Below are 26,363 nucleotides of genomic sequence, written 5' to 3'. Positions count from 1 at the left end.
TGATTTTCATCTCTTTGGAACCTTAAACTTCAAGAATTAAACCCTGGCATTACGTCAAACCGAGCGACGACGCGCTTACAATGAACGCAGAACAAACCAAGCGCCAAATAGGCCGATAAAAGACGCCAGAATCATGCCGTTACCTTCCCAGGTCAACCCCAAATATGCAAGCGCACCGACCAAAATTTCCTTTCGTCGAGCAGCGTCTCTCCGAGATCGCCATGTCGGGTCAATCTGGAACGGAATACCAGTATGAGTGTGGCTCGAGCCACTTGCGCCGTCGGCCGTTGCGTCTGGATTCGCCGGTGACACGGCTGTTCTCAAAGAAACGGCCGCGCTCAGCGCAACGGGGCGATGATCGGAATGAGGGAAGAGAGGCAATGCATCGTACACCACAGGCTTCACCGTCGGTGCTCGAGGACCACCACTCGCCCGCTGTGACTTTGCTGTGTCGTCGAGGTACAGAATCCGGTCGCACCAGCTGGGCCATCGATGTGACGACCACAACCACTCGGCTTCCGAGTCATTGGCTTCCAGAGATTGCCGTGCTACCTCCTGCGCTGTGCTAGAGAACTTGTACGTAGGCGGGAAATGAATGGGAGCCTCGGTAAGACCGTGGAGAGCTCTTCCTTCCTGCATCTCGCGCGTGAGCTGATCCTCTTTGAGAAGATGAGAGTAGTGGTTTGGGTTGTCAGGAGTGGCTTTGCGCTTGGGAAATCGCGCATGATCATCCTTGAGTGGACTGATGTTCGAGGTGCGATAGTTCAAATCTCCTGCCAAGAAGAGGTATGAATTCGGAGCAAAAAGATTGTGCGGTGACCTCTTTGCCACGTGCGACGACGGGTGGTCGTTGTCTTTGAGGAGCGAAGTGCTTTCGTCAGCTGTCTGATCGTGCCCTGGCCCGCTCTGCTGTGTATCTTGACCATGTGTGAAAACTAGTCGTTCCACGATGCTCTGCCAATCTTGATTTCTTCGAACGAGTCCATCTTCCATCGGTGCTAGGTGCGCTGCGACAAAGGTCAAGTCTGCCGTTCGAGCGGGTTGTCCAGCAGACGCATACTTCAGGTGCGCCCCGACCGCACCTTTATTGCCCATCTCCAAGAATCCAAACCCAACGTGGGCAGTATCAATCTCGGGTATGCTACCCGCGATGTCTTCGCGAGCAAAGACCATCAACGCAGTCATGCCGGTGTGGTCCTTGACCAGATTGGTATAAGATTCATTCCATCGTCTGGTAGTGGCTTGTTGGACCGATTTGATGAAGGCATCAAAGTACGGCCTCAAGTATGAGCCGCCTAAAAATGAGTAGGCAATGGGTGCAAGCTCCTGCAGCGAGAGGACAATGAGCTCTGGCGGTGATGATGAGGAGGGAAGAACGTCAAAAAAGTGTGCCGCAAAAAGATCGACATCGATGAGATTGCGGGCACAGTTGGAAGTCACGATATAAACATTAAGCTCCTCCATGTCATCACTCTTTGAAGGAGGTGTGCTATGTATGGAGCAGGTCGAGGTAGTGCGAGGCTATGAAGGTCGGTGACGTCGTACTCGTCATGGGCCGTCTATGCAAGCCACGTGCATCGGTGAAGAGCCGCGATAAGCGCCGTGTGCAGCCCGGGCAGGTGGTTTCCCTATTTCATGTAGGGAACTCCTGAGCAACTGCAGGCAAACGACGATTGATGATTGCAATCTTACCCCGCATGGGAGAGCGAGAGCCTTATGCGGCTAGATCATGGAATCAAAAATGCCAACAAAAATAATCACATTGCATCATCCGTGAATCGAACACGGGCCTCGTCGATGGCAACGACGAATTCTACCACTAGACCAATGATGCTAGGCTGCGAAGGCGACTCAATTGCTGATTCGCTAATGAAATATAGTGCAAATATTGTATTATATCAAGCTACAACAGATGTCCAGAATTTCAGCTAAGAACTGACCTGACTCGATCTACCTCTAACCTTCTACAGTTTTCCTTTGATTCGACTGCCTTCCTCCTTCTCCGTGGTAAGCTCCACTAGAAGCATTCCTTCCGCAACGTCTTCCTCTTCCTCTTGCATTTCAAAGGCCCACTGGACTGTTCCCGCGCGCGGGCTACGCACTTCCAGCTCCATTTTCATCTGCCTCACGAAAGCCAAGACCTGGTCCTGCACAACGACATCGCCCTTGGAAACGAGGACTTCAATGAGTTTTCCTGAGAGCGGAAGCACGATGTGCTGCGGATTATTTGGCTCTCCACGTCGGTTGGACGAAGAGACAAGTGCGGAAGCCGCCGTTGTGGTTGACTCAAGATGTAGACGATACGGGACGGCCGTCTGTGAATTCGGAGTCGTGTACTCAATCTCGGCAGTCAATGAGTTAGGAAAGTCATTTCGTAGGACTCGTGAAAGCTTGAGATGATGTGCAATCTTGTCTGGTGCCGACAAGTTCTCGTTTCCAAGGGGTTGAAGTGAAAGTGACCAAGCATCCCCTTTGCGGAACAGTAAATTGGACGACGTCGGTCCATTTGCGGTGCCCGAGCTCTGTACAGAGCGAGCAGCAAAACTGTGTTCTGGAATTTCTTGAGAGGCTCGCTCGCCAAGCTGCTGTGCCTCGTCCAGTGTCAACCCGAGCCATTGCGTGTCTGCGTGGCCAGCTGTGAAATTGGGATGCGCCAGAATACCTCTCAGAAGGCTGAGATTTGTCTTGATCCCGGAGACTTTCGTGTCGGCTAGAACACGCTGAGCTTTGCGAACAGTGGATTCCCACGTAGACCCTGTCACTATAATCTTGGCTAAGAGGTTGTCAAAGCTGGACCCTACAATCAATGACGCGGTCCCAGAAGTGTTGATATGTGTGTCAACTCGAATGCCATGACCGCTGGGAACTGTGAAATCCGTGACTTTGCCTATGCTGAGTGTGAAGTTGTTCTTTGGGTCTTCTGCGCAGACACGAAGCTGTATGGAATGGCATTTCGCCGGAGGCTGAGTGTTGCTATTGCCAGCGTCTTCAAGACCGATATCTGGGAAAGCTTTCCCTTGTGCCAGCAAAAGTTGTGTCTGGACTAGATCAATCCCGCTGATCGATTCGGTAATGGTGTGTTCGACTTGAAGGCGTGGGTTGATTTCCAAGAAAAAGAATTCCTCTTTGTTCTGGCTGACCAGGAATTCAAATGTGCCCAACGAGCGATATCGAATCTTGCTTGCCATTTTCAAGGCCGCTTCAATCACCCTTGAAATCAATTGCCGATTGGGGATCAACGCGGGTGCAAACTCCACAACTTTCTGGAACCGTCGCTGTACACTGCAGTCTCGTTCCCAGAGATGGCGTACTTGGCCAGTGCCGTCGCCAATCACCTGAATCTCAATGTGATGAAACCCGTCAACCGCAGCCTTCTCCACGAAAACGGTCCGGGAAGGTGATTCGCCAAGAGCGCGCTGAATGGCGTTTTTCAGCTCTGCTTCCTCTCTGACGAGTCGGATGCCGCGGCCACCACCCCCATCCACGGCCTTGATCATCACAGGAAATCCGACCTGTTTGATGAAATCGCGAATCTCGTTCTCATTAGAAGTCGGTGATGACATAGCTGCTAGTACCGGGACACTGCACTCCCGAGCGAGCTCCTTAGCTTGAAGCTTGTCTCCAGTTCTGGCGAGATTCTCGGGGCCAGGTCCGATCACTACAGCGCCAGCCTCGGACCACATGCGTTGAGCGAACTCGGCACTCTCGCTGAGAAATCCATAGCCAGGATGGACAGCATCGATCGCGTTTTTGCGAGCGATGTCAACAAGGAGCGAGATGTCTAAATAAGAAGTTGCGGATGGTATCTCTATTAAATGGTGGGGATGACCCAAATCGCAATGCGACCGATCATCGTGGGTGTACAGGCCGAATGTCTCAACAGCACTGGGCAATTCCCGTGCCGCCTGAAATAATCGCACGGCAATTTCGCCTCTGTGATGGATGTGGTTTGAGTCAATCAGATCATCTGGTTCTCTGTATTTTGAAATCAGACTGACCTGTTCGCAATTAAGAGGCGTTGGAACGGGCGAGAATGCGGGGGTGATGACATGGCTTGCGGCGAATCTGGGGTGAAGAAAGGGAAGTGCAGAAGCCAAGCCGATACGGTCGCGTCAACTGGACAGGGATCTATTTATCAACTGCCAGGTCAGGATCTCCTCGCTAAAAAAGACATCTTCTGGGCCCTGTTACAGCGACAGATCGGTCACTAGCACCATCCCTGCATTTTGGCAAACGCCTCGGCCCTCGGATGGTCAAATGGAGAAGCGCCCCAACCCCCTCACCTGACCATAAACACAGCTGATCAGCTCATCTTTGGAAATCTTCGTTCGAACGAATAGCTGTCTCGGTCAGTATTCTCGGTTACTTTCGACGAACTCTCAATTGTTCACGATAACGAGTCAAGATGGCAGACGATGAGGACGCACAACATACGTCCAATGGCAGGGACACCGCCGCTCAGCGCCTCCATCAAGTCTCCTCCCATATCTCGGGAGAACAGGCTCTGAAAGCGGAAAGGGCAAACAACAATAAAAAAAGCACTCAGCTGCCAGCTGATCATTCGGACGTGCTATCGCAGATTGCGACTCTTCGCCAGATCGCAGCAACTCCGAATTTGAAGCACCGCGGATACGTGCGTCAAAAGCAAGCTGGCAAGCTCTGGGTTCGCGAGCGGATTGATGCTCTTCTCGACCCTGACACCTTTGCCGAGATTGGCTCGGTCTCAGGTACCGTGACATGGAAGAAGACAGCGCCCATGCGCGAGACGCCAGTCTCTTTCGTCCCGAGCAACAACGTTCAGGGAGCAGGATTGGTGCGCGGACGGAAAGTCCTTCTAACCGCAGATGATTTTAGCATTCGATCTGGTCATGCAGACGGCGCCAGCTCGGAGAAAACCGTATATGTGGAGAAGCTGGCAGTTGCTCTGCGTCTGCCCGTGATCAAACTCGTAGATGGGAGTTCTGGGGGCGGAAGTGTCACCACTATTCGGAGCGAGGGATGGAGCTATCTACCCTATGTTCGGCCATTCAGGCCAGTCATGCAGCAGCTGAATATGGGAATTCCGAATCTGGGAGCTGTCGTGGGGCCCGCGGTAAGAAGTCGAAAGATGACTCCGAAAAGGTTCTCCAAGCAGGCTGACGCAGAACGCAGATTGGACTCGGCGCGGCGAGAGTTGTCTCATGTCACTTCTCTGTCATGGCTGCTGATGTGGGTGCCTTGTTCAACGCCGGTCCCAAGGTCGTCGAAGGCGCCACTTTCGAAGAGGGATTGAGCTTCCAAGACCTTGGCGGCCCTATGGTTCATTGCACGAATGGTACTATCGATAATCTGGCTGCCAATGAAGAAGAGTGTTTCGAGCAAATTCGTCTAGTCCTCGGCTTTTTGCCAAATAGCGGAAGTGACGCACCGCCGGTGATCCCATGCAACGACCCAGAAGATCGCGAAGATATTGCTTTACGAAGTATCATTCCGAGACGACAGGCACGCATGTACAACCCACGCACTATCATCACCTCCGTAGTCGACAAGGGCTCGTGGTTTGAGATTGGCGCGCTCTGGGGGCGTACAGCCATAGGTGGCTTGGCTCGTCTTGGGGGTCATCCCGTCGGAATAATCTCACTGAATTGCGAGGTCAACGGCGGTGCTCTTGATGCGGCCGGAAGTCAAAAGCTTACACGTCTTTTGAAACTATGTGACGTGATGAATTTGCCCATCATCCAGTTTCTGGATGTCCGTAAGTTGACCTTTCGCCTCCTAGCTAGTCAATTCGCATCGAAATTTACTAATTCTGCTCTCAGCTGGGTACGCCATCGGTACAGTTGCAGAGAAGACTGCCACTATGCGCTGGGGTGTCGAGTTAGCCAAGACGTATTACACCACCACTACTCCTATTTTCAACGTCATCACTCGTCGCGCTTACGGTGTGGCCGGCGGTGTCATGCTGGGAAGCCGTGACCCCGTCATGCAAGTGGCATGGCCCTCTGGACAGTGGGGATCTCTCCCACTTGATGGGGGGATAGAGGTTGCGCATCGACATGAGCTTCGAGAGGCAGAGAAGGTGGGCAAGAAGGAAGAGCGCTATGCAGAACTCGAGGAAGAGTATCTGCGGCTGATGAATCCCGTGCGAACGGCAAATGCGTTTGGCGTCGAAGAAATTATCGATCCGAAAGACACGAGGCGGGTTTGTTGCTCGTGGACTAGTCACGTTTATGAGGTTTTGATGAAGGAAAGACTGGCGGAAAGGGCATCAGGCAAGATTCACCCTACTTTTGCTTGATCATTGGCCACTTATTGCGAAAGCAGCTCCGTATGTCCTGCCAGCACTGCCGGCGCAAGGTGGGGTGCACGTTACGGGCACTTCTATCCACCCGCACACTCATGCCTGGATGTAAATATATCAGCGCTATTTTGTGTTTTCCCACGCGAGGAGTGCGGTGCCCGCCATGTACTTTGAGCTGTGTAAATCCCACTCATCATAGACAAGACATTCGATTGCTAGAATTCCGCAGCAATTCTGAGATGTTCAGAAAAATCCCACTGCATGGTATTAGTAAGTACGTAAGAGTTCTCGGCGTTTTAGGTGGACATTCTCCTTATTCACAGGGCCTAGGTACCGGGCTTAGCGACTAGCTCGGTCAATATATGACAACTTCGGGCCTAAGGTCGTCTGAGTGACGAGATTCTCGCCAGCTGCAAGAAGTCGGTCGAAGAGATTTGTGTACTCCAGCGCATTGCGCACAACTCAAGATAACTTGATTGAAATTCCTGTTGTTCAAGGCAGGATAAGTACACGCAAAGCAATGTCGTTGCGCTTCTCGCCTATGAACTGAAACTTATCTTGCCCTCTACTTTAGATTTCTATCCATGTATGCGGCCCTTTCAAAAATTCTAGTGGATGCACAGAAAGAAAAAAAAAATAGAGCGAACTGACTGGAACACTGCAATTTGCAACTGCGATCCATTTCATCTTGAAATTGAGTCGCCCGACAACGGAACCCAGATTATGTAACGAGGCCGATGGGCGGGGACGACACGGGAGAGGTACTCGACCACGAGCATATCTGATCGGTTGTTGAAATAACCCTCTTCCCCACTACTACCCCCAAAGGTGGAAGAACAAAATCCCCCTCAATTGAAGTTCCAACAAGTTAACCGCAATGGTTACAGTCGAAATCTTAGACGGCGGTCTTGGGACCTCGCTGCAAGACCAGTATGGTGTGAACTTTGACAGTACCACCACGCCTCTCTGGTCCACTCACTTGCTGGTCTCCGACCCGGCAACTTTGCAAGCCTGTCAAAAAGATTTCGTGACAGCAGGAGCCGATGTGCTTTTGACCGCTACATATCAAGTCTCACCTGAGGGCTTTGGACGGACCAAGACTGCTGAATTCCCCAATGGCATCCCGAGAGAAGCTATCGGGCGGTACCTGGAAACTGCCGTCGACTGCGCAGAGAAAGCAAACGCGCCTAAGGGAGGGGCCCGAATTGCCCTCAGTTTGGGCCCGTACGGTGCATGTATGATTCCAGGCCAGGAGTACAGCGGTGCGTATGACGCTGAGCATGACAGTGAGGAGACCCTTTACAACTGGCACCTTGATCGATTGCGGCTCTTTCTGAGCTCTGAGGGTGACTTGCTCTCACGGTTGCAGTACGTGGCTTTTGAGACCTTGCCTCGTCTGGATGAGGTGCGTGCGGTCAGGAGAGCGATCCGCGACTCGGGAATTAAGGCACCTTTCTGGATTGCGTGCGTGTTCCCGCGAGAAGATAGCTTGTTACCAGATGGTAGCTCGATAGAGCAGGTGGTGCATGCTGCTGTCGACCCCATGGAAAACGGACTGTCCCCTTGGGGGATTGGTATCAACTGCACCAAACTTCATAAACTCTCTGGCTTGCTCGAGCAATTTGGAGAGGGAGTCTCGGCGGCAATTTCTCAGGGCGAGATTTCCGTCCCTCCTGTCCTGGTTCTGTACCCCGACGGCACCAATGGAGAAGTTTACAATACAACGACTCAAGTCTGGGAGAAGCCAGCTGGATCTACTGTCGGAGGTGGTCGGGATGATGTGAGTCTTCCTTTTCCACCCTTGCGGCTAAGCCTTACGGGCCCGGCACTTGGCGCTAGCTTCAGACTAACTCGAATCTAGCGTGCATGGGAAGTTCAGTTGGCGGAGGTGGTACGCAAAGTCGGCCAGGACGGCCCCTTTGAGACAGTCCTTGTCGGCGGTTGCTGCAAAGCAACTTCCCAAGACATCAAAAGACTCCGCGAGCAATTTCACCAATGACGACTGGATGAGAAATTTACATTCTAATCAAAGTGGAAAGAAAAGTGAAGAATCGATCGGCTACGGAACCGATGAACTGAAAATTTTTGAATCAAAAAAAAGAGGATCGCTCACATTAATTATATGCCATGAAATGTTGAATTTATATACACAGAAAGTTGAAAAAAAGTTCTGTTAACGACTTCAAATCAGCCAGTCGACAAACCGACCCCACACTGTGTTTCGGGGATTCGGTTGTGGCATGATCTCTCCGTCTTGGAGACGACCAGACCAGAGATCAATGGTGGCTGCACGTTGGAATTGCGTGCGGTGCCACAACTTCCACCCGATGATGGGCACAATGAAGATGGGGATGCCAATGTATGATGCGACAAAGTCAGAGGTGCTCCAATTGCCCTTCAAGAAGACAGGGAAACCGGCAACCAAGGTGATGATGGTGGAGCCGATGAAACCGACCCAGGCCGCGTAGGGTTGAAGCGGGCCCTTCCATGGAAGAGTGTCTCGGGAAACACCTTGGGCCTTCATGGCTGCGTGGAAGCGAATGTAGCAGAAACAGAGCGTAGCCCAGGCAATCAGACCGGCGACCGTGCTTAGATTGAGCAACCAGGTGAAAGCCTGTGCAGCGCCACCACTTCCAAGACCTGCAGACAAAAAGGTTTCGTTAGCATTGACCCCGTGATCCACTCCTTGAAAAATTTGACACAATGCTACTTACTCAGATAAGCCAGAGGGCCGAACAACCAGGCTGCAATGACAGCCACATAGGGCACACCGGTCTTGTTCACGCGACCGAAGATCTGGGGCAGCTGGTGATCGGTAGTCATGGCCACGATCATGCGCGAGCCCACCCAGCAGTAGGAGTTACCGGCCGACCAGGCGGCGACCAAGATACAGGCGTTCACGATCGAGGGAAGTGCGTTGATGCCGGCCTCACGGATGGCAATAACGAAGGGAGAGCTGTTGGCGTTGCCGGTGCCCGAGACCAGATCCATGTTGCGGGGGTCCACAATGATACCGATCAGGAGAGCGCCCAGGATGTAGAAGAATCCGATGCGGTAGGTGACACGCTTAGCGGCCTTGGGGATGGCACGGTGCGGATCCACGGACTCGGCCGCGGTGATGACGACGGTCTCGACACCGATGAAACTGAACGAAGCATTGACGAAGGATGATAGGAAACCGAGGAAGTGACCGGTGGACCCGGGAATACCGTTGAAGTTCGTCCAGGGACCGGGGTTGTTCCAGTAGCGGAAGCCAATCGCCTCGTGATTGGGAGCACCGCCAGCGGTGATCACGATCGAAACAATGACCAAGCCCAGGAAACAGAGGATCTTGACAGCACCTCCCACGACCTCTGTTTCACCGTAGAATCGCACACTCATCAGGTTGATAATCAGGATCAGGACCAGTCCCACCGTGATCACGACTGCCGGTGTTATATCCGTCCAAAATGATACGATTACTGCGGCTGCGGAGACTTCCGAAGCGATGGCGATCGTGTAGCAGTATCCGTAGGAGATGGCGAGCGAGAAACCGACGGAGGGATCGATGAAGCGGGTGGCCCAGTGAGGGAATGACCCAGCAGTGGGGAGGAGAGTGGCCAATTCGGCGATGCTTTGCATGACACACCACAAAACGAGACCGACGATGATATATGCGAGAAGAAGACCGGCGGGACCCGCCTTTGCGTAGGCCGATCCAGTACCAACAAAGAGACCGGTTCCGATACCACTGCAGAAACCGATCATGGTGACCTGGTAGTTCCGCAGGCGACGTTGAGTCGCACCACGACCGCCCACATTGAGCTCCAGCTCAGCCTTGGGGGACGAGTCATGGTAGTCATCGACCCTCGCGGGTTCCGGCTGGATAAAGTCTGTGGCCACGGGGGACTTCTCCATCTTTTTTTCTTTCCCCGACTTTTTGGAAATGATGAGAGACGGAGGAGGAAGGTAGAAAACGACCGTGCGAGATCAATCGATCAATCGCAGAGGGAAGTATCAGAGGGATCCAGTGCCTGGTGTGTTAGGCTGTTTCTCTCGCGAAGTCGTCTGGTCAATCGTCTTCTGAGAGCGAGAGAATAACAAATGATGAACAGGAAGAGGAGGAGTGAGTGTTATTCTTGGACAAAATGTAAATGCGTGGGGAGGGGGGGCATGAGCTTGGTTTTCTGTCTTGCTCTGAAATCTCATCGCGCGCATGGTTAGAGCACGACATCGGGGGCCCAACTTTGGTGCTTCGAGTGGCTTGCTCCACCAACGGCGGACTTATTGGCGTAACCGCGCCGGAGACCTCCACTTCGGTCGGGAGACGATCGGTGAATTTTCTTCGTTCGGCGCCCTCGGGGAGGCAAATGGGAGCAGACCACAAAGACCGGGGATATGGTATCATTCGCATTTGTCATTGCGTGCCCTAATAAGAGTCCGGATTGCTGGGCACGGGGTGGTTCCCCCGGGGAAATGTCATGCCCCAACGTTGACCCAATACAACAGTATCCTCATCGGGTTCTACGACCGCGTTGGAGGCCTGTCCAGAACTCTTCTGGCCTCTTCTGAGTGCAAAGTCCCGACCGCGAGATTAATCCTGCGGGACCGCGGGGAGGACCTGCTAACGGCCACGGCACGTGCTTTGCCACGGTGGGTGTGCATTTGCTTAGCCCTCGATCGTCTGGAGTGCAGACGAGGACGATGACGTGCAGAACGATAATCTCAGCTCCCGCTGTTCAACCCGGCCATCTTGCGGCTCATCAAAATTTTACGTTTGAAGCGACGATCCCAAGTCAGTGGTGTGAACTGTAAAAAGTCACTGGCCTCCAGAGTCGCCAGTAGTTCACACGAGTGGCGTTCCGTAGCAGAGTTTGAAACAACTTGACTAGGGCGTTCGTGGTAAGGCCGCGGAAAACTTTGACGCTAAGTTTGCGCCAAAAATGCAAGGCCAGGCTAAAAGCGGCTCTCTGGAAGGCCTGGATCAAATCTCCAGCCCGGAAGTGATTGGTAGTCTACTGTCTGAGCCTCTGAGCCGTTCTCATACTGAATCCTTTTTGGTTTCCCCGTTGGGAGTTCCGTAGGCTCTGCCGCCACCTCAACCTGAAGTTTCAGGCATTATAGTCAGCCTTGTTCTTCGGGCCACAAAACCCAAGACACTTCAATGTCACATGATGAGCAGAGGAACCACGCCGTCTTCGCCTTCGGCTCCACTTTGAAAGAGCAAAAGAGGTGGCGCAAAAGGGCATCGTTTGAGATTGCGCTGGCCGTCCTCATCGTACAGGTAACAGCTATCAGCCCAAGTTCAGACCAGCGACCTGCCCACTTGTAGAAGGGAGATCCAATCCGAGTCCATCTCTCTGGGTTCCCATCTCCAACGAACAGGGTAAAATCTAAAACCAGCACTCTTTGACGGAGCCTTGGACTGCGGTGACTGCTAATTAGCTGTAGAGAAGCGAGACGGGAGCAACAGAATCATGATGGGCGAGTGGTGTCCCCGGTACGAGATTCGATTATCACTGGTCAGCCATCGGAGAAGAGGAAGGTCCTCACAGTCAAACATCTTCACCCCGACCTCTTGCCTGGGTGTCTTACTTACTCATCGTTGCTGGAACTGTTGAGCCTTAGACTACTCACTCGTGGCTTTGGCGCTGTAGTCTTCCAAAATGCCCTCGCCAAAATGCCAGCGGGTAACTCCAGTAAAAGAATGCTGAATCGGCCAGCTTCTCGAGGATCTTGCGAGCCAGTCTCGCAGATGCGGCCCCTATATGTCAAAAGCAGACTGCATGCCATGGTTTCACACTGTCGATCTTATGAACCACCCCACGAGGGACAAGCAACGGACAAATGATGATCTCGACTTAGTGGGGAACTGGAGATACTAGCGTAGAAAGGAACCATCCAGCCAAGTTGGGGTGATTGGTGATCTCAGTTCTGAAACGAAGAATTGGCTCAGCCGGATCGATAGCGCAGATCCGCCCGTCGAACTCAAGGACCGGCTCGGAACGGGCGACGCTGACTTACCTCAGCACTTCAACACTGGAACCCGAGCCTGTAGTTCTGAAAAAGTTGACAATGCCCCTTTTGAAAGGTACACAGGAACAGCGACTCCAGAGCATTACGATCATATTCCCCGACTGCGACGCAGGGTATCTTGTCAGTTGAGGCAAGCCCTAAGCCGCATGATGCAGAATCCCGCGCACGAGGACGCCGCGCCCAATGCGGCCTCCCCAGCGGCAAGCTCGGAGGCCATCGCGGAGGCACCGACCAAAGCTTCGACCTCACCGGCAAGCAGGAAACTTCCCGCGTGGCTGGATCATTTCAACGCGCGGGATCTCAAGGTTCTATTTCGCTGTACAGTCGCAGCATGGGTCGCGTCGTTGTTGATCTTCATCAATCCGGCTCTTCGGACCATTGGTACAGCTACATTCTTTGCAACGTAGGTCGATCTTTCATGGTTCCCGAGCGAGCTTTTTGTATGGCACTAATTTCGATGTATAGGCTGGTTCTGTTCATGGTCCCACCAAATGGAATTCTCTTCATTTTTCTTTTGGGGACGTTGACACTTATCATCGGCATGGGCCTCGGCTGGGGCTGGGGTGTGATAGCCATGAAAGCCGCCCTCGCCGCACGACCTGCCGCTGCAACTCAGGCGCAATTGCAGGCCCTGGGCCAAAAAGCCTCCAGTCTGGCCAGTGCGAGTGGTCAGCCCATCGCGGCCGTCCAAAAACAGTTGATCTATGAGGGCGCGATGCTGGACGCTCGTGTCTCCTCAGTCTACTTCTGCCTAATCTGCTTTTTCGTTTATGTCTTGGTAAGGTCAAAGAGGGGATTCCCGGATGAAAGAGTGGACATCCTGACTAATATTTTTGTCTCAAGTCTCGCATTCGCGCCAAGAACCCAAAGTTTACTTTGACGCAAATATTTGGAATCATCATCATGGACATATTCATCACCATTGGACCACTCCTTCCACGGTTCAATGGAACCTTGCCAAAGATTCTGATTGAGCCAGCAGCTATCGGTATCGGGATTGGTATGGCCTGCAATGTTTTGTTTTTCCCAACATCGACCTCGTATGTCGTGTTGGAGGGCATGGAAGCTGTCGTGAGACTGCTCAAAGGTCCCTTGGATGCCACCGTGAGTAGCTTGATGAACGCTGAGCACCTGGAAGTGAAAGATCTTCATAAGCTCAAAATGAAAATCCTGGCGACTTGGAAAAGCAATGAGCCAGCCATCGGCTTCTTACAGTTGGACTTTTCTGTCAGTCGATGGAACGCAGATGATATCAAGAGTCTTAGGGAGCCAATTCGACGAGCCGCATTGGCCAGTCTGTCCCATCTGGATTACCATATCGCACGCCTGGGAGGAGAAGCAAAGCTTGAGAAACTGCGAGAAGTCATGACAGACTCAGACCTCGACACAGAGGTCAACCCGGCTGAGAAGCCGAATGAGAAGCCTGAAGGTAAATCGGAGCGGTGGGCAGCAGGCAGGCGTCAACTACTTGAAAGTCTTAGTCTCGTCAGAGCCTTCACTTTGCCCGAACATGAAGCTTTAAGGCAAGATATGCTTGAAGCGGTTCGACAACCTTGCAGTGAAATTCTCCCGGTTTTGCAGGAGGCCATCGTCTCAGTGGCTGACAGTATTAATGCGATCAACTCCTCCCGTTGGTTTCGTAAACCCTCCGAAGCAAAGCTCAATGAGCTTTTGCAGCGCTGCGAGTCTTCCTTGGCCGCGCTGGGAACTTTACGCGTGTCATTCGCGGCTGAAGCCACCGAGCGCCTCATCCAGTCCACCGCGGAGATTTTTGACGAATCAGGGATGTTGAAGGATAGGCGAGACGACACACTGCACAAAGTTCGCGGCCTTGCCGTTGGAATGGTGTTTGAAGAACAGATCCTCGTCAACGCAGATGCCTGGGAGAAGGTCTTGGGTCAGTTGGTCGCTTTGATGAAGGAACGGACCAAAGCGCGGCTGTGGCTTCCACGTGGACTGCGTTACGCCGTCAACTGGGTTTTCCGCAAATCTGCCGTTGCTCCAGTTCTTGCCTCGCAGTCTACAGATGTGGATCCGGATATGATTGAAGAACAGTCCAAGGCAGCCCAGGAGAGCCTCAACCTGAGCCGAGGCTTCAAAGTCAAGCGACGCAGCGGACTCGGTCGGATCGTGCTTGGGACGTACCACTGGCTGATCAATGCCGAAGGAATGTACGCACTGCGAATGGTGGTGGTCACCGTTGCGTTGGCGATCCCCGCGGTGATACCATCCAGCGCGGGATTTTATTACCGCGAAAAGGGCCTGTGGGCGTTGATTATGGGCCAGACCACGCTCGTGATATACATGTCCGACTTCACCCTGTCGCTTGCGTCTCGCTTCATCGGAACCATAGTTGGAGGTGTCGCAGGCTTGGTCGCTTGGTATATTGGATCGGGTGGTGGTCCTGGTAACCCGTACGGCTTGGCGGCAGTGATGGCTGTTATCCTGTTGCTGCTTATGTGGGGACGGATTTTCGCACCACCGGCGCTGTTGGCAGCGACAATAATGGGTGGTGCAACTTGTATCCTGATTATCGGGTACAGTTACGATGATACGTAAGTGATCCTTTCCCTTCTGTCTCGTTCCAAATAACAGGGGGGAAATTTCTTCCTTTTCTACTTTTCTTTTTCATTTGAGAGCCTTGACTCATTGACGATATAGCCACATCCCGACATATGGCAACCCTGGCTGGGGATACAACGTCTTCTGGCGAAGACTCTTACTTGTCCTCATTGGCGCCGGAGCAGCGTTGATTATCCAAGTGTTGCCGCGACCCCCATCTGCAGCACGGCACATTTGCAAATCCATGTCAAATGTTATCCGCTCCCTTTCCGACCACTATGCCCTGCTCCTATCCTGCTGGGGTCAGCCAGACCGGGAAGAAGGGCTCGTCGCCGAAAAACTTGCACTGAACCTTGCCGAGTCCATCTCGGCCCTCGACGGCCCTGTCGCACTCCTTCGCCTTGAATTCTCCGGCTCCCCATTCGACAGTGAGACGCTGACCCAAATCAAGAGCATCTGCTACGAGCTGAACCGGGATTTGGGCAAACTGCTCCACCTGTCTGCGTCACTTCCGGAGCACTTCCAGACCATGGTCGCCCAGCGCATGGGTCTTCTCGATCACCGAAATATTGGAGACGTTATGGCGGTGCTCGGCGTCGTGGAACAGGCGCTGAAGACGGGTGATCCCCTGCCGGAAGTGCTTCCGACTCCACTGCTCAACCGGACGTTCGCCTTTTGGCAACTGCATCAGGCGGAGATTGAGCTTACTACGGATTTGATCCGGGACGAGAATTATCGCCGCTTTTGTGTCGCGGTGACGGCGTATCTCAAGTTCTTGAGTGTCATTGATGATTTGGTGCTTATCATGAAGGGAGCATTGGGCGAGTCGCATATCGTGCGTCGCAAGTTGACTGATGTTTAGTTTCACTGTGTCTCGGCGTGGTTGGTGGGTTGTATAGCTGATGTCGATGCAAGTGATCAGTCGATACTGAAGGCTCCCCTTCTTTTCTCCGACCATAATTGCTCAGAGTCGAGTTGTGACCTGGAGTATCTTTGCATGTATATCGTGCATTGGCCGAGAGGCCCCTTGGACCTTATGTATGTCATGTGGATTATTAGGTTCAATTGCCGAATAATTAGGATTCTGCGATCATCTCAACAGTCTCTCGCTCCCCCTCCCCTACAGCTCTCTGTGAATCAGGTTTGATTTTTCTTTTTGGTTCCCCGTGGCAGCAGGAGGGCGCCACCGTTTCCGACTGACAACAAATGAGATGCAATCATGACTCAAGGGTGAAGTTCAACACAGCGCTGCTTGTGAGAACAATTTGCAAGGAGTTCCGAAATCAATCATATATGACTCAGCAGTCTCTTTCCACGGGAATATAAACCACACCAAGCCGCGCACGCCGGTCGCGTAGGTACGGACGATCACATGACATAGATACCCCCGCACGGTCTCCAAGAAAAATTTTGGAAGGGAAAAGACCCTTGCGTGAACTGTCGAGTTCTTGACGATCTCTAATCGAGTGCTCTCCCAGTATTTTTTTTTTTGATTGCATGGCTGCTCAATAGATATTCATGTCGACATTCCCATAGCCTCTATATCATGATCTGTAGAAAAAAGAAAATTTATTACTCCTGCAATACATCAGTAAAGGCCCCTGCAAAAGAGCAACGAGAACGGATTAGGTTCCCCGCATCAGTTGGAGAAGAGGGCTCTTGAGTCATCGTCATCTTCACTCAGCATCAGTGCATCAGGTACAAATCCTGAGCCCGAAAGGGGTGGGACCCGTTCGGCCCACTTCTAAACAGGTTGACAGTAACGGTGGGCGTGTGGCGGCACGCCAAAAATCACAAAATAGGATGTCTTTGTGGAGGAGGCAATTTCAAGTCTCTCCTTTCTCTCCCTTTGTTGTTCTTTTATAACGGAGCGCGTGAATTGGGTTTTTTTTTAAAAAAATATCTCCTTCAGACTGAATGATCACCTGGTAGGGCAGTAAGACATCAAGGAGCCGTAGGTTCCAATTTCATGTTTTAGTTGCTTTGCCCGACGTGGATTTAGATGGGGGTTTCCATCTCTTCATGTCATTTTCAGGCTTAGTGCCACCGTCAAATCCCGAGCAAATCCCAGTTCAACCTCGATCCTCTTTCTCCGCACGATCGGGTTCGTCTCCTCACCAACTGGCCACTAAGCGTCTGACGACTTTCTCCGACCGGGTGGCCCTGCAAGATTCCGTCTGGCTGGGATGATTCGTCTTTCTTAATTTGAGTCTCCATTTTTTTTTTCTTTCTTCGTCCGGTTGATCTTCTATAAATTCATCCACTATGACGCCAGTGTATAGCTGATGGAAAGTTCAAATCACAATTCCACCCCCACCCGCCTCTGCCATTCCCTCTTCTTCTCTTTTTGATCCACATTTCCGTGTCGGTTGAAGCTTTGTATCGGGAACCAGACGACCATCCCTAGGTTCTGCTCAGCCCCGTATTCATTGTGAATATCGCAGGACCCAGCACAGTCCATTGCATTGCATACCAGACTCCCTCATATCTTCCCAGTCTCTTCTCAATCTTTTCTCCGGTTCCACCTCAAAATCGTCCATGTCGCAATCACGTCTTGCTCGATTGCCCCCGTGGGTCAGCCACTGGCTAGGCTATCGAGCCAAGCCTGTCGGTCCGCTGCCCATGTGGAAGACCAACGCCTGGTCTTTCGTCTCTGCATTTGCAGGCCTCACCGTCGTCCAAGTGCTATTCAACTATTCACACTACTTTACCTCACGTCATGTGCCGGGTATTATTGCATCCTACGTAGGTCCTCATCGCAATCGTTCAAGCGACTCCTTCTCTTCCAGCCAACATCCGATTCTCCACCTGGATGATTCTCTTGACCATGTTGATCCAGAAAGAGGGAGACAATCCACCTTAGACCCGGATCACCACTAACCATACCTTCAACAGGGTGCATCTGCCGTACTCGTCTTCGGCGCCATCGACAGTCCACTGGCCCAGCCCCGGTCTTTGATCTTTGGCCATTTCTTCAGCGGTTTAACCGGACTGTGCATCACTAAGCTTTTCAGCCTAATGCCCGACCAGGAGCGTTTCAATTCCCTCCGCTGGCTGGCTGCCTCCCTGTCCACATCCACGGCGATTGTGATCATGCAGCTTACCGGCACGACGCACCCCCCTGCCGGTGCAACGGCTCTGCTCCCAGCCACCAGTTTGGAAATCTGGGATCTGTCTTGGTACTACCTGCCTATTCTTCTGCTCTCATCAACCTTGATGATGGTGTGTGCTCTGCTCTTCAATAATAATATGCATCGTCGGTATCCAAGCTTTTGGTTCACACCTGCACCACCGTCTCCTGCTCCGCCGTCTCCGTCCAAGGATGCGGGCGCTTCGGCCTCCCCGCCTTCTTCCAGTCCGCATGGCCCGGTACCGGGAGGTGCGCCGGAGAGAATGGATTCAAATCTGACGGATGAAAAGGTGCCAGAGAACGCTGTTTAAGTGCTTTTAGTGTGCTGCTGATCCGGCGGCGCTGGCATTTCAACTTGATTCTTCTTCCTTGTGGAAGGGGAAGAGAGCACTGCGCCGAATGGACTCTCTGTGAAGGAGAGCTCTATGCGGTGGAAAGAAATGGTCAGTCGCTGATCAATTTCCACACACATACCATGTTGATGATGAACGACTATTGTCTTTCTCAATCAACCACGGCACAGTCCTCAAGGACAAGGCCTGAAAATAATAACACTTCCTAATTGGCATGTCGGATGGTACCTTGTCTGTCCGTGCACGGCCGAAACACATGCCATCTCTACAATGGCGAGATGGCCTTGACAGTCGACAAAATCATGTATTTAATGCCCATAGACGACCCGAGCTTAATATACAAGATATCCCCACTCTTTCCGCTGAGTTCCAGCCATTCTTGGCCGTTCCGTATCTATCTAGATGTACCTTGTGTGCACAAACGATTCATCTACATTGGCAAATCTGATAGACGCAAAACAACGGAAGCACTGTCTCCGCCATGAAGCATCCGGAAACACTTTGAACTTCGGGTCAAGGCTCCGATCCAAGTCCGCGTAACTTACCACGGAATGTGCAGGCTACACCTTCATGTAGTGTTTCAGGCTACACAAGTACCTCTGGTCTGAATAGGAGGTTCATGCCAAGTTCCTGTCCCCGTGAAATTCATGGACGTTTCTCCTTTTCAAATGTCCCAGAAGATCTAATAGTCCGTATGATGCGGGCTGTCAAATCGACAGCGTCATCACGGCACTCAATTGCAAAGGCAGTCACAGAAACAGGAGTCGGACATCCGCTCTATACAGCTGAATTCCCATATACTGTCGGGTTTGGGTGGTACTCGCAAGTCCTGTATATCTCTGAACTTTGATGAGGAATCAATTCTCTTGCACTTCTCGTAGTCGCGATAGAGGAGCAGGCTCCGTTCGGTAGAAGCTTTGTACCATCAGGCAGCGGCGCCGTCTCTCGAGATGTTCTTCCTGAATAGGGCGGATTCAAGAAGCAATCGTGTCACGCAATCGCATCAAGTTGGCGACCTCGACAATTAGGCCGTTCGTTGTGGTGTTATAAACGCGGCGCTGGAGCCATCCCACAACAGACTCGATCTTGCACTCAGCGAACGTTCTCCATCGGTTGCTTTTCAACCCATTCTCTCGTGCAATCCAACCACTTTCTTCTTCACTCTCACTGTTGCTGATCAGCTTCAACCTGTTTCTTCTCCTTCACATCTTGCACATCCATCTCTTCCTTGGTGGACTTTGATCCGTTCCTTCACACATCTACCACATCCATCCCCTCCTTCACACATCGAACACGTCCGTCTCCTTCTTGGTGGCTGCAATCGTTGCTTCGTGCATCTTCCACGTGCATCTCGTTGCTGTTACTGCTTCGAGATCAACCATTGCTGCATACACACCCTCAACGTGTACCTCATTGCTTCACACATCCCCGACGCCCACTCCGTCACCACCGCTGATCTTGGCATCAGACGTTGCTTCCCCCATCTTCGAAGTTGTATCTCGTTGCTTCGCAGTTCTCCGAAGCCAAATCCGCCGCCGCTGCCGTTTTGGGGTCGCAGTAGACACTTCACACGTCTTCGAAGTGCATCTCGTTTCTTCCGTGCACCTCCCGACGCCCAATTTGTCACCGCCGCTGCTTTGGGGTTCACTCGTTGCTGCATCCATCTTCGAAGTACATCTCTGACGCCGCCGCTTGTTTCGGATTCAGTAGAAGATTCGGGTGTATTCAACGTTGATATCGTCGCCGCTGTTTGTGATCAAGCCTCGGGTTACCACACACGCACACAACATACACATACACACATCCTCAATTTCCACATACCCTACCTCTCCAATTTCTCCAATTGATCTCAATCCTTCTTCATTCTCGCCGAGATCCTGCAGGTGCCTACCTGCCTTTGCAGAGTACTGGACGGATAGCCCTACAATCGGACCAATTACCTCTTCGATATGTCCGGCATGGAGACTCAGATCCCACTCCCCACTGGCCGAGGTGCAACCCCCAGGGACCAGCCTTCCGCTATTGGTAAGTCTTCTCTTCCATGAGAAAGAAAATGAAAACTTGAACACAATCGCCACGACAGCAAAACTGACACAAAAGTCACAGTCAAGTACCAGCCCTTGGAAGGAGTGGAGGATCCCAACCGATACCAGCATGGAGGATTCCATCCCGTCACCCTCAATGCCGTCTTGAACGACCGCTATGTCGTCCGTCACAAGCTGGGATGGGGTCGATTCTCGACTGTTTGGTTGGCCGTTGACATGGGAGAAGGCGAGCATTACATGCAAAACGTCGCCATCAAGGTCGGTGCTGCCCGCAATGGTCTGACCCAGGAAACGGCTGTCCTTGAGCGCCTACAGGAGCCTAGCTCGATTGTCCCCACCAACGTCAATGAGTTGATCCCGCCTGCCCTAAGCAGCTTCCAGATCCACGGAATCAACGGCATTCACCCTTGCCTGGTGACAAGTGTGGGAGGCGCAACCCTCGAGCAAGCCAAATGGGCGTCCTCTCAAGGTATCCTCCGCCTCGACGTCGTGCGAATCCTGGCCGCCCAACTGGTAACCGCCGTGGCCCATGTGCACGAGAAAGGCATCGTTCACGGTGACCTCACCTTATCGAGTGTGCTGCTTCACTTACCATACGATGTAAATTCACTCACCCACCTGGACATCGTCGAAGCGTATGGCCCCGCCATGCTCCGACCCGTCCAACGCATCGATGGCCAGCCGCTCACAGCAGAGGCACCCCAGACCTGTGTCGAGCCGATCAGATGGCGCCCGGTCCCCGAGGAGATTACGCCCACCGGCGCCCGCATCATGCTGGCCGACTATGGAGAGTCCTGGACCGCGGATTCCCAAGTCAGATGCGACTCGACCGTGCCAGATGTCTACCAGCCCCCGGAGGCACGCTGGGATCCCCGAACCCCCATGTCCCGCCCCTCAGACATCTGGACCCTGGCCTGCACCTTGTGGGATCTCGTCGCCTGGTACCCGCTGTTCGGAACTTGGTACCACGGGAACAAAGACATCACGGCCGAGCAAAATGCCGTCCTGGGCAAATTGCCTCGCGGGTGGTACTCTCAGTGGGGACGAAAGTCCAGTTATCGCCGGAGCCGATTTGATCACGAGAATCGGCCGATCGATCCTGAGAAGTACCCGGATCTCGAAGGTCGATTTGAGACCGTGGTGCAGCGGTGCCGGCGCGAAATGGGTATGGCGACAATGGAGGAAGCTGAGAAGGAAGCCTTCCTGGAGATGTTGAGATCGATGCTGAAATGGCAACCGGCAGAACGGCTGACTGCCGATGCTATTCTCCGGTCTAGCTGGATGAAGCATTGGGCTCTTCCTGAGTGGGACAGACAGCGGATGATCGCTGCCAGCTTTGACCAGCCCAGCGGCGAGACTGGTGAAGTTTGGCTCGAGGATCCCGACTTCTTCCCGGACTGGCTCCATTTCCCGGTCTAGTTGATCTCACATCTCAAGTGGGATGAATCAGGCATCGAGATGATGCCACTTTCTTCATGATTGCATACGTTCAGAAATGCAATCATCTCTCATTGCTGTAAATCTCGGGGACGATGCAGCCATTCACGCTGGCTGGGAACACGGGTAATAGACCCCCCGCCGAGTGGGCATTGCCGAAAAATGACAATCCGATCCTTGGTCTCCTGTCACCAAAGGATGACAAGGATCCTCAATGCCTTTAACATACGTCGAACTCGCCTGCCGTCGATGGCACCCCGTGGCGCTCTGACCCATGGCAAGGGTCACAAAGTACGGTTCGCTGCGCTGACAAGTCTCCAAGCATGTACTCCTCGGGCCAAGGAGCCGAAGCACCAGTGGACTTTGCTTTGCCCATCATACAAGAGGTAGATCGGGTGGTTGAGTGTTTGTGGGTTGGGAGGAGGATCCAACTAGGCTGGGAAGATCCGTGGGAGTCATGTGGGGCGGGGGCAGTTTCGAAGTACCCAGACTTCGCTGCTCAAAAATTCACTGTACTGAATTTCGGACTGTTCTCTTGCGTACATTCATGGTGACGAGTTGCATGTAAATAATATGGAGGAGGTCGAGATCGGGGCCTCTCACTGTCGAGGAAACATGTATACTTGCGTAAATTGTTAGTGAAAGGCGGCAGTGGGTGAGTGGGACAGGTGCCGGTACCTCGGCGTGTTTAGTTGAAGCTCAGTGAACCAGGTACCAGTACTGTACCCGACTCTCGCGGAAACTCCAGACGTGGGATGACTAATCTCAGACTCTGGATTCTATCCATGGACAGTGCATCTATTTTGTATCTATCTGTAACCCGGCTAGATATGCACCTGTACAGTACTGTACATTTAGCCCAGGCTGCGAATCTCATGGTGCATAAGGTTGTACAGTTGCGCAAATCATCTTCAGCTGCAGGTACACACGAATGAACGGTGCTCTTTACGCTTACCCGAAAGCCATTAGGCTCCATCATGATGCACTGGGTCTAATGCGGGGCCTCACTAAGACCTGAGCTAGCACCCTCTGCGCTAGGCATCCCCGAAACGACCGAAATAATTAAACCAAAAATGCCAAGGGGAAAGCGGAGGGTCGGAAATGAGATTCGTCCCCCGGTCGTGGGCGTCGCCGTTTAATTTGCATGGATGCGATCAGGGGGGTGAGAAAAAAAAACACACCCATGGCCATTGGGGGCCACATGGTGATTTATCTTATACAGAGAACAAGAACACCCAGATCGATCGCTGTCTTACTTTTGTAGCTGTAGAAGCACTCCTGGACACCCCCACACACATACGCACCACACATTGATCTCGATTTACTTCGTCATGGGCGGATTCACGATCGTCAACGGGCAAGTCTACACGCCCGGCCTCGCCATCGTCGACGCCCCACAGCCAAACACGCCTCTGGGAGGACGTAAGCAAATCCATCCTGCCTGAGCATGAGTTGCTCTTCGACTTCGCCCCGAAAAGACTAACGCGAAGACGCTGAGTTCTTCTCTAGAGAACCTCCAGGTTGCCATTGACGTTTCGGGAAATGGCAAGCTTCCATGGCCTCCTTACACCCAGCCCAAGGACGGGCCGACGCTGTTTCACAGTATCACTTTGTTCTTGACCTCGGAGACTCTGTCGCACAACTTCACCATCTCCAACGGCACCAAACCTGCCGATAATACCACCGGTTACGTCGGCCGTGTGCTGGACCTGGAACCGTCATCCACCGTGAAGCACGTCAACTGGATATGGCCCAAGTGTCTGGTCGGCGACGGTACTGGCAAGGACGATTCTGCTCGGGGCGCGTACAACATCTCCATGCACCAGTCCTTCCGTTGGAATGGCACAAACTACTACACTGTGTTTGATCTCCCCATTGCGGTGACGAACAGTATCCCCGAGAGCGACGAGCGGGTGGATTGCGCGTCCCTGGAGAATAAACTTCTCAGCGTCGCCGAGATCGAAGAGAGCTCCGACACTCTACCGGCACAGCCCTGGGTCAATGGCACCAGTACCGACTCATCGACCGCATCGCCAAGTGCCACGGGTGCAGCACCAAGAAAGAACACGATGCTGCTTCTTGCGACCGTTGGAACGGCCTTGACGGCGCTTCTCCACGCGCTGTGATGACGCGGCAAGCGTGTCTCCCCTCTTGACGAAAGGGCCGCCGCCCTTGATGTGATGATCTGGTCGAGATCCCCTCGTGCTCCAGCCTTTTTGAACCTCATTATAGACTCAACTAATTATTTGACTACCTTTTTTTCTGCCCGTGAGCCAATCGGTTTTAGTTGTCCCAAAACCGTTGCCCATCGCCTCGCAGGCGTAGATCGGGAGATGCTGCCACTGGCCGATCCACAGCTGTTCGGCTGAGCTCTGGACTTCCCCGGATTCCCGTTACGCCCTTGTTATGTAGATCAGATCTGGTATCTTAGGGTAGGGAGAGATCTCTCTCCCTCGAGTGTGAGGAACTATGAAAGAACCTGTTCAAAAAAGAAAGAAACAAGTCGGAGTCACAAATCAAACACGACAGGAGAAAAAAAAAAAAGGGAGAAGCAAAAGTTGACGCTCTGCCACCCCCTTTGAAGGAATAGGATGTGCCCCCTCGACATCGCCAGTCTATTGAAACCTTGGAATTCTAGGTATTTTCTAGGCAAAATGGATCCGCATTTTCAGTCTCTCTCCTGGCTTTCTTCATCCCAGCCAACCTCTCCCCCTCGTTGAGTTTATTGACTCCAAAATGCAGTTGATTTCGACTCTATCTCCTCCGAGCTTTCCAAGCTAAGTACTCCTCTCACTTGTCGCGCTTGCGACGTCCATTCTTTTGATCTCAATGAAGAATCTCCTCACATCCTATCCACGGACCATTCGCCGTGTGTTGCTCCGCCATCGCATTATTCGAACTATACTCCTCGGGTTCATACTATGGAATCTAGCCGAGCTCCACCTAACTCTACGGCTGGTCTCCCAATCCGACACAATCTATCAGGATCGACCTCATCGGACGGAAAGAATCTACATTGCGATGGTCAACTGGAACAATGAATACATTCTTCGAAGCCACCTGAGTAAAGCCATTACCGAGCTCTCCTGGAAACTGGGTCCGGAGAACATCTACATCAGCATCTACGAAAGCGGAAGCTATGATAACACCAAGGGTGCTCTGGTGGAGCTCGATGCGGAACTTGAGCAACTGAAAGTGCCCCGAAATATTACCCTCTCCTACGTGAGCCACGCGGATGAGATTGCCGCGCCTCCAGATGGTGAAGGCTGGGTTGTCACACCCCGGGGGAAGAAAGAACTGAGACGAATTCCATATCTGTCGCGCGTACGGAACCATAGTCTTGAATCGCTGCGCAGGCTCGCAAAACAGGGGACTCATTTCGATAAGATATTGTTCTTGAACGACGTCGTCTTTACGGTGCGTAGCGCCCCGTGGCTGTCGCCGGGGTCGTGGAGGCATCAGGAAAGAGTGAATTTGAAGCTAATGAGCAGAGAATCATACAGTCCAATGATGTCTTGGAGCTTCTGAATACCAATCACGGAGACTACGCCGCCGCATGCTCACTGGACTTTTCCAAACCTCCGTTTTATTACGATACATTTGCGCTCCGCGACTCTCACGGCCACGAGGCTGTTACTCCAATTTGGCCCTTCTTCCGAGATGCGTCTTCACGCCACGCAATGAAAAAGCTGCTCCCGGTACCGGTAAAAAGCTGCTGGAATGGCATGGGTATCTTTCACCATTCCTCTTTTGAAAAGGAACTCGTCCAAATCTCCAAGTGCTCCGCTAATCATGGGGTTGTAGTTGCCATGCCTGCAGCACCTTTCTTCGCCAGCCCGCCTCTTCGTTTCCGCGGTATCCCCGACTCTCTAGCGTCTCATCATCTCGAGGGATCGGAATGCTGTCTGATTCACGCAGACAATCCACTGTCTAGAGACCATGGAGTCTACTTGAACCCCCGCGTGCGCGTCGGGTACACAACCGCAGCATATGTCGCCGTGAACCCGACACTGAATTGGCTGACGCCGCGGGCAGTGCTACAAGGACTGTGGTGGAATAGAATCAGTCGCTGGACCAATTTTGCATATTTCAAAGAGAGGCCAATTTCAAGGAAGATTACGCAGTGGGCGAGTTTGTCTGCAGATCGGCAGGAAGCGGGTGGTTTTTGCGTCGTCGATGAGATGCAGATTCTTGATCCGCGTGGGTGGTATCATGTATAGCGTCTGTTGTTTTCAAGTTCTTTAATCGATAAGCATTGGGAAACAAGCTTCTACTTCCTATCCTTCTCGCGCTCTGGGGTGGATTTTCGATCTTCAGGGCATGCATCTCCCGCGTGCAACACTTGTGGCTCCCATCGGGGGGTTGAGTTGCCTCGGCGAGGGGCTGAGCTCGTGCTTCGATCTTGTAGTGTAGGCGAGTTACACTAGGTTGCAGGTTTCTAGGCGTTGCAATTAATTTATGCCAAAGCAATGGATAGGATGAATCTGACAAGAATGAACGTATAATTTTACAAATTAATGCTACCCTTAACACCATATTTA

The 26,363-nt window shown here is 52.5% G+C and overlaps 10 protein-coding genes and 1 non-coding gene across 11 annotated transcripts; 7 read left to right on the top strand and 4 right to left on the bottom strand.

Annotated features, from left to right (window-relative positions):
* Window positions 1-75: 75 nt before the first annotated feature.
* On the bottom strand, window positions 76-1,464 carry POX_a00324 (uncharacterized protein; the record flags this gene model as incomplete). The annotated part of the gene is made up of 1 exon (XM_050109269.1): window positions 76-1,464. The coding sequence occupies one exon, from the start codon at window positions 1,462-1,464 to the stop codon at window positions 76-78; it is 1,389 nt and encodes a 462-aa protein (XP_049973037.1).
* Window positions 1,465-1,763: 299 nt separating this feature from the next.
* POX_tR004 lies at window positions 1,764-1,834 on the bottom strand. Its single transcript has one exon. It is a non-coding gene; the product is annotated as a tRNA-Gly (tRNA).
* A 130-nt stretch (window positions 1,835-1,964) lies between these two features.
* Window positions 1,965-4,051, bottom strand: POX_a00323 (Biotin carboxylase; the record flags this gene model as incomplete). The annotated part of the gene is made up of 2 exons (XM_050109268.1): window positions 1,965-3,933; window positions 3,999-4,051. The coding sequence occupies 2 exons, from the start codon at window positions 4,049-4,051 to the stop codon at window positions 1,965-1,967; spliced, it is 2,022 nt and encodes a 673-aa protein (XP_049973036.1).
* Window positions 4,052-4,405: 354 nt separating this feature from the next.
* Window positions 4,406-6,277, top strand: POX_a00322 (uncharacterized protein; the record flags this gene model as incomplete). Its single annotated transcript, XM_050109267.1, has 3 exons — window positions 4,406-5,092; window positions 5,152-5,734; window positions 5,799-6,277. The coding sequence occupies 3 exons, from the start codon at window positions 4,406-4,408 to the stop codon at window positions 6,275-6,277; spliced, it is 1,749 nt and encodes a 582-aa protein (XP_049973035.1).
* An 880-nt stretch (window positions 6,278-7,157) lies between these two features.
* On the top strand, window positions 7,158-8,279 carry POX_a00321 (uncharacterized protein; the record flags this gene model as incomplete). Its single annotated transcript, XM_050109266.1, has 2 exons — window positions 7,158-8,060; window positions 8,142-8,279. 2 exons carry the CDS (start codon window positions 7,158-7,160, stop codon window positions 8,277-8,279), a joined length of 1,041 nt encoding a protein of 346 aa, XP_049973034.1.
* A 183-nt stretch (window positions 8,280-8,462) lies between these two features.
* On the bottom strand, window positions 8,463-10,177 carry POX_a00320 (Proline-specific permease; the record flags this gene model as incomplete). The annotated part of the gene is made up of 2 exons (XM_050109265.1): window positions 8,463-8,920; window positions 8,995-10,177. 2 exons carry the CDS (start codon window positions 10,175-10,177, stop codon window positions 8,463-8,465), a joined length of 1,641 nt encoding a protein of 546 aa, XP_049973033.1.
* A 2,264-nt stretch (window positions 10,178-12,441) lies between these two features.
* POX_a00319 (uncharacterized protein) lies at window positions 12,442-15,719 on the top strand (the record flags this gene model as incomplete). The annotated part of the gene is made up of 4 exons (XM_050109264.1): window positions 12,442-12,698; window positions 12,761-13,073; window positions 13,139-14,850; window positions 14,957-15,719. 4 exons carry the CDS (start codon window positions 12,442-12,444, stop codon window positions 15,717-15,719), a joined length of 3,045 nt encoding a protein of 1,014 aa, XP_049973032.1.
* A 1,676-nt stretch (window positions 15,720-17,395) lies between these two features.
* POX_a00318 (uncharacterized protein) lies at window positions 17,396-18,298 on the top strand (the record flags this gene model as incomplete). The annotated part of the gene is made up of 2 exons (XM_050109263.1): window positions 17,396-17,602; window positions 17,753-18,298. The coding sequence occupies 2 exons, from the start codon at window positions 17,396-17,398 to the stop codon at window positions 18,296-18,298; spliced, it is 753 nt and encodes a 250-aa protein (XP_049973031.1).
* A 1,991-nt stretch (window positions 18,299-20,289) lies between these two features.
* POX_a00317 (uncharacterized protein) lies at window positions 20,290-21,804 on the top strand (the record flags this gene model as incomplete). The annotated part of the gene is made up of 2 exons (XM_050109262.1): window positions 20,290-20,365; window positions 20,447-21,804. 2 exons carry the CDS (start codon window positions 20,290-20,292, stop codon window positions 21,802-21,804), a joined length of 1,434 nt encoding a protein of 477 aa, XP_049973030.1.
* A 1,349-nt stretch (window positions 21,805-23,153) lies between these two features.
* On the top strand, window positions 23,154-23,948 carry POX_a00316 (uncharacterized protein; the record flags this gene model as incomplete). Its single annotated transcript, XM_050109261.1, has 2 exons — window positions 23,154-23,244; window positions 23,332-23,948. The coding sequence occupies 2 exons, from the start codon at window positions 23,154-23,156 to the stop codon at window positions 23,946-23,948; spliced, it is 708 nt and encodes a 235-aa protein (XP_049973029.1).
* Window positions 23,949-24,651: 703 nt separating this feature from the next.
* Window positions 24,652-26,042, top strand: POX_a00315 (uncharacterized protein; the record flags this gene model as incomplete). Its single annotated transcript, XM_050109260.1, has 2 exons — window positions 24,652-25,239; window positions 25,326-26,042. The coding sequence occupies 2 exons, from the start codon at window positions 24,652-24,654 to the stop codon at window positions 26,040-26,042; spliced, it is 1,305 nt and encodes a 434-aa protein (XP_049973028.1).
* Window positions 26,043-26,363: the final 321 nt, after the last annotated feature.

This window comes from Penicillium oxalicum, chromosome I, assembly GCF_001723175.1.
Source record: "Penicillium oxalicum strain HP7-1 chromosome I, whole genome shotgun sequence".
Taxonomy (NCBI): Eukaryota; Fungi; Ascomycota; class Eurotiomycetes; order Eurotiales; family Aspergillaceae; genus Penicillium; species Penicillium oxalicum.
The sequence above is the reverse complement of the archived record's forward strand: the minus strand, read 5'-3'. Positions and strand labels throughout refer to the sequence as shown.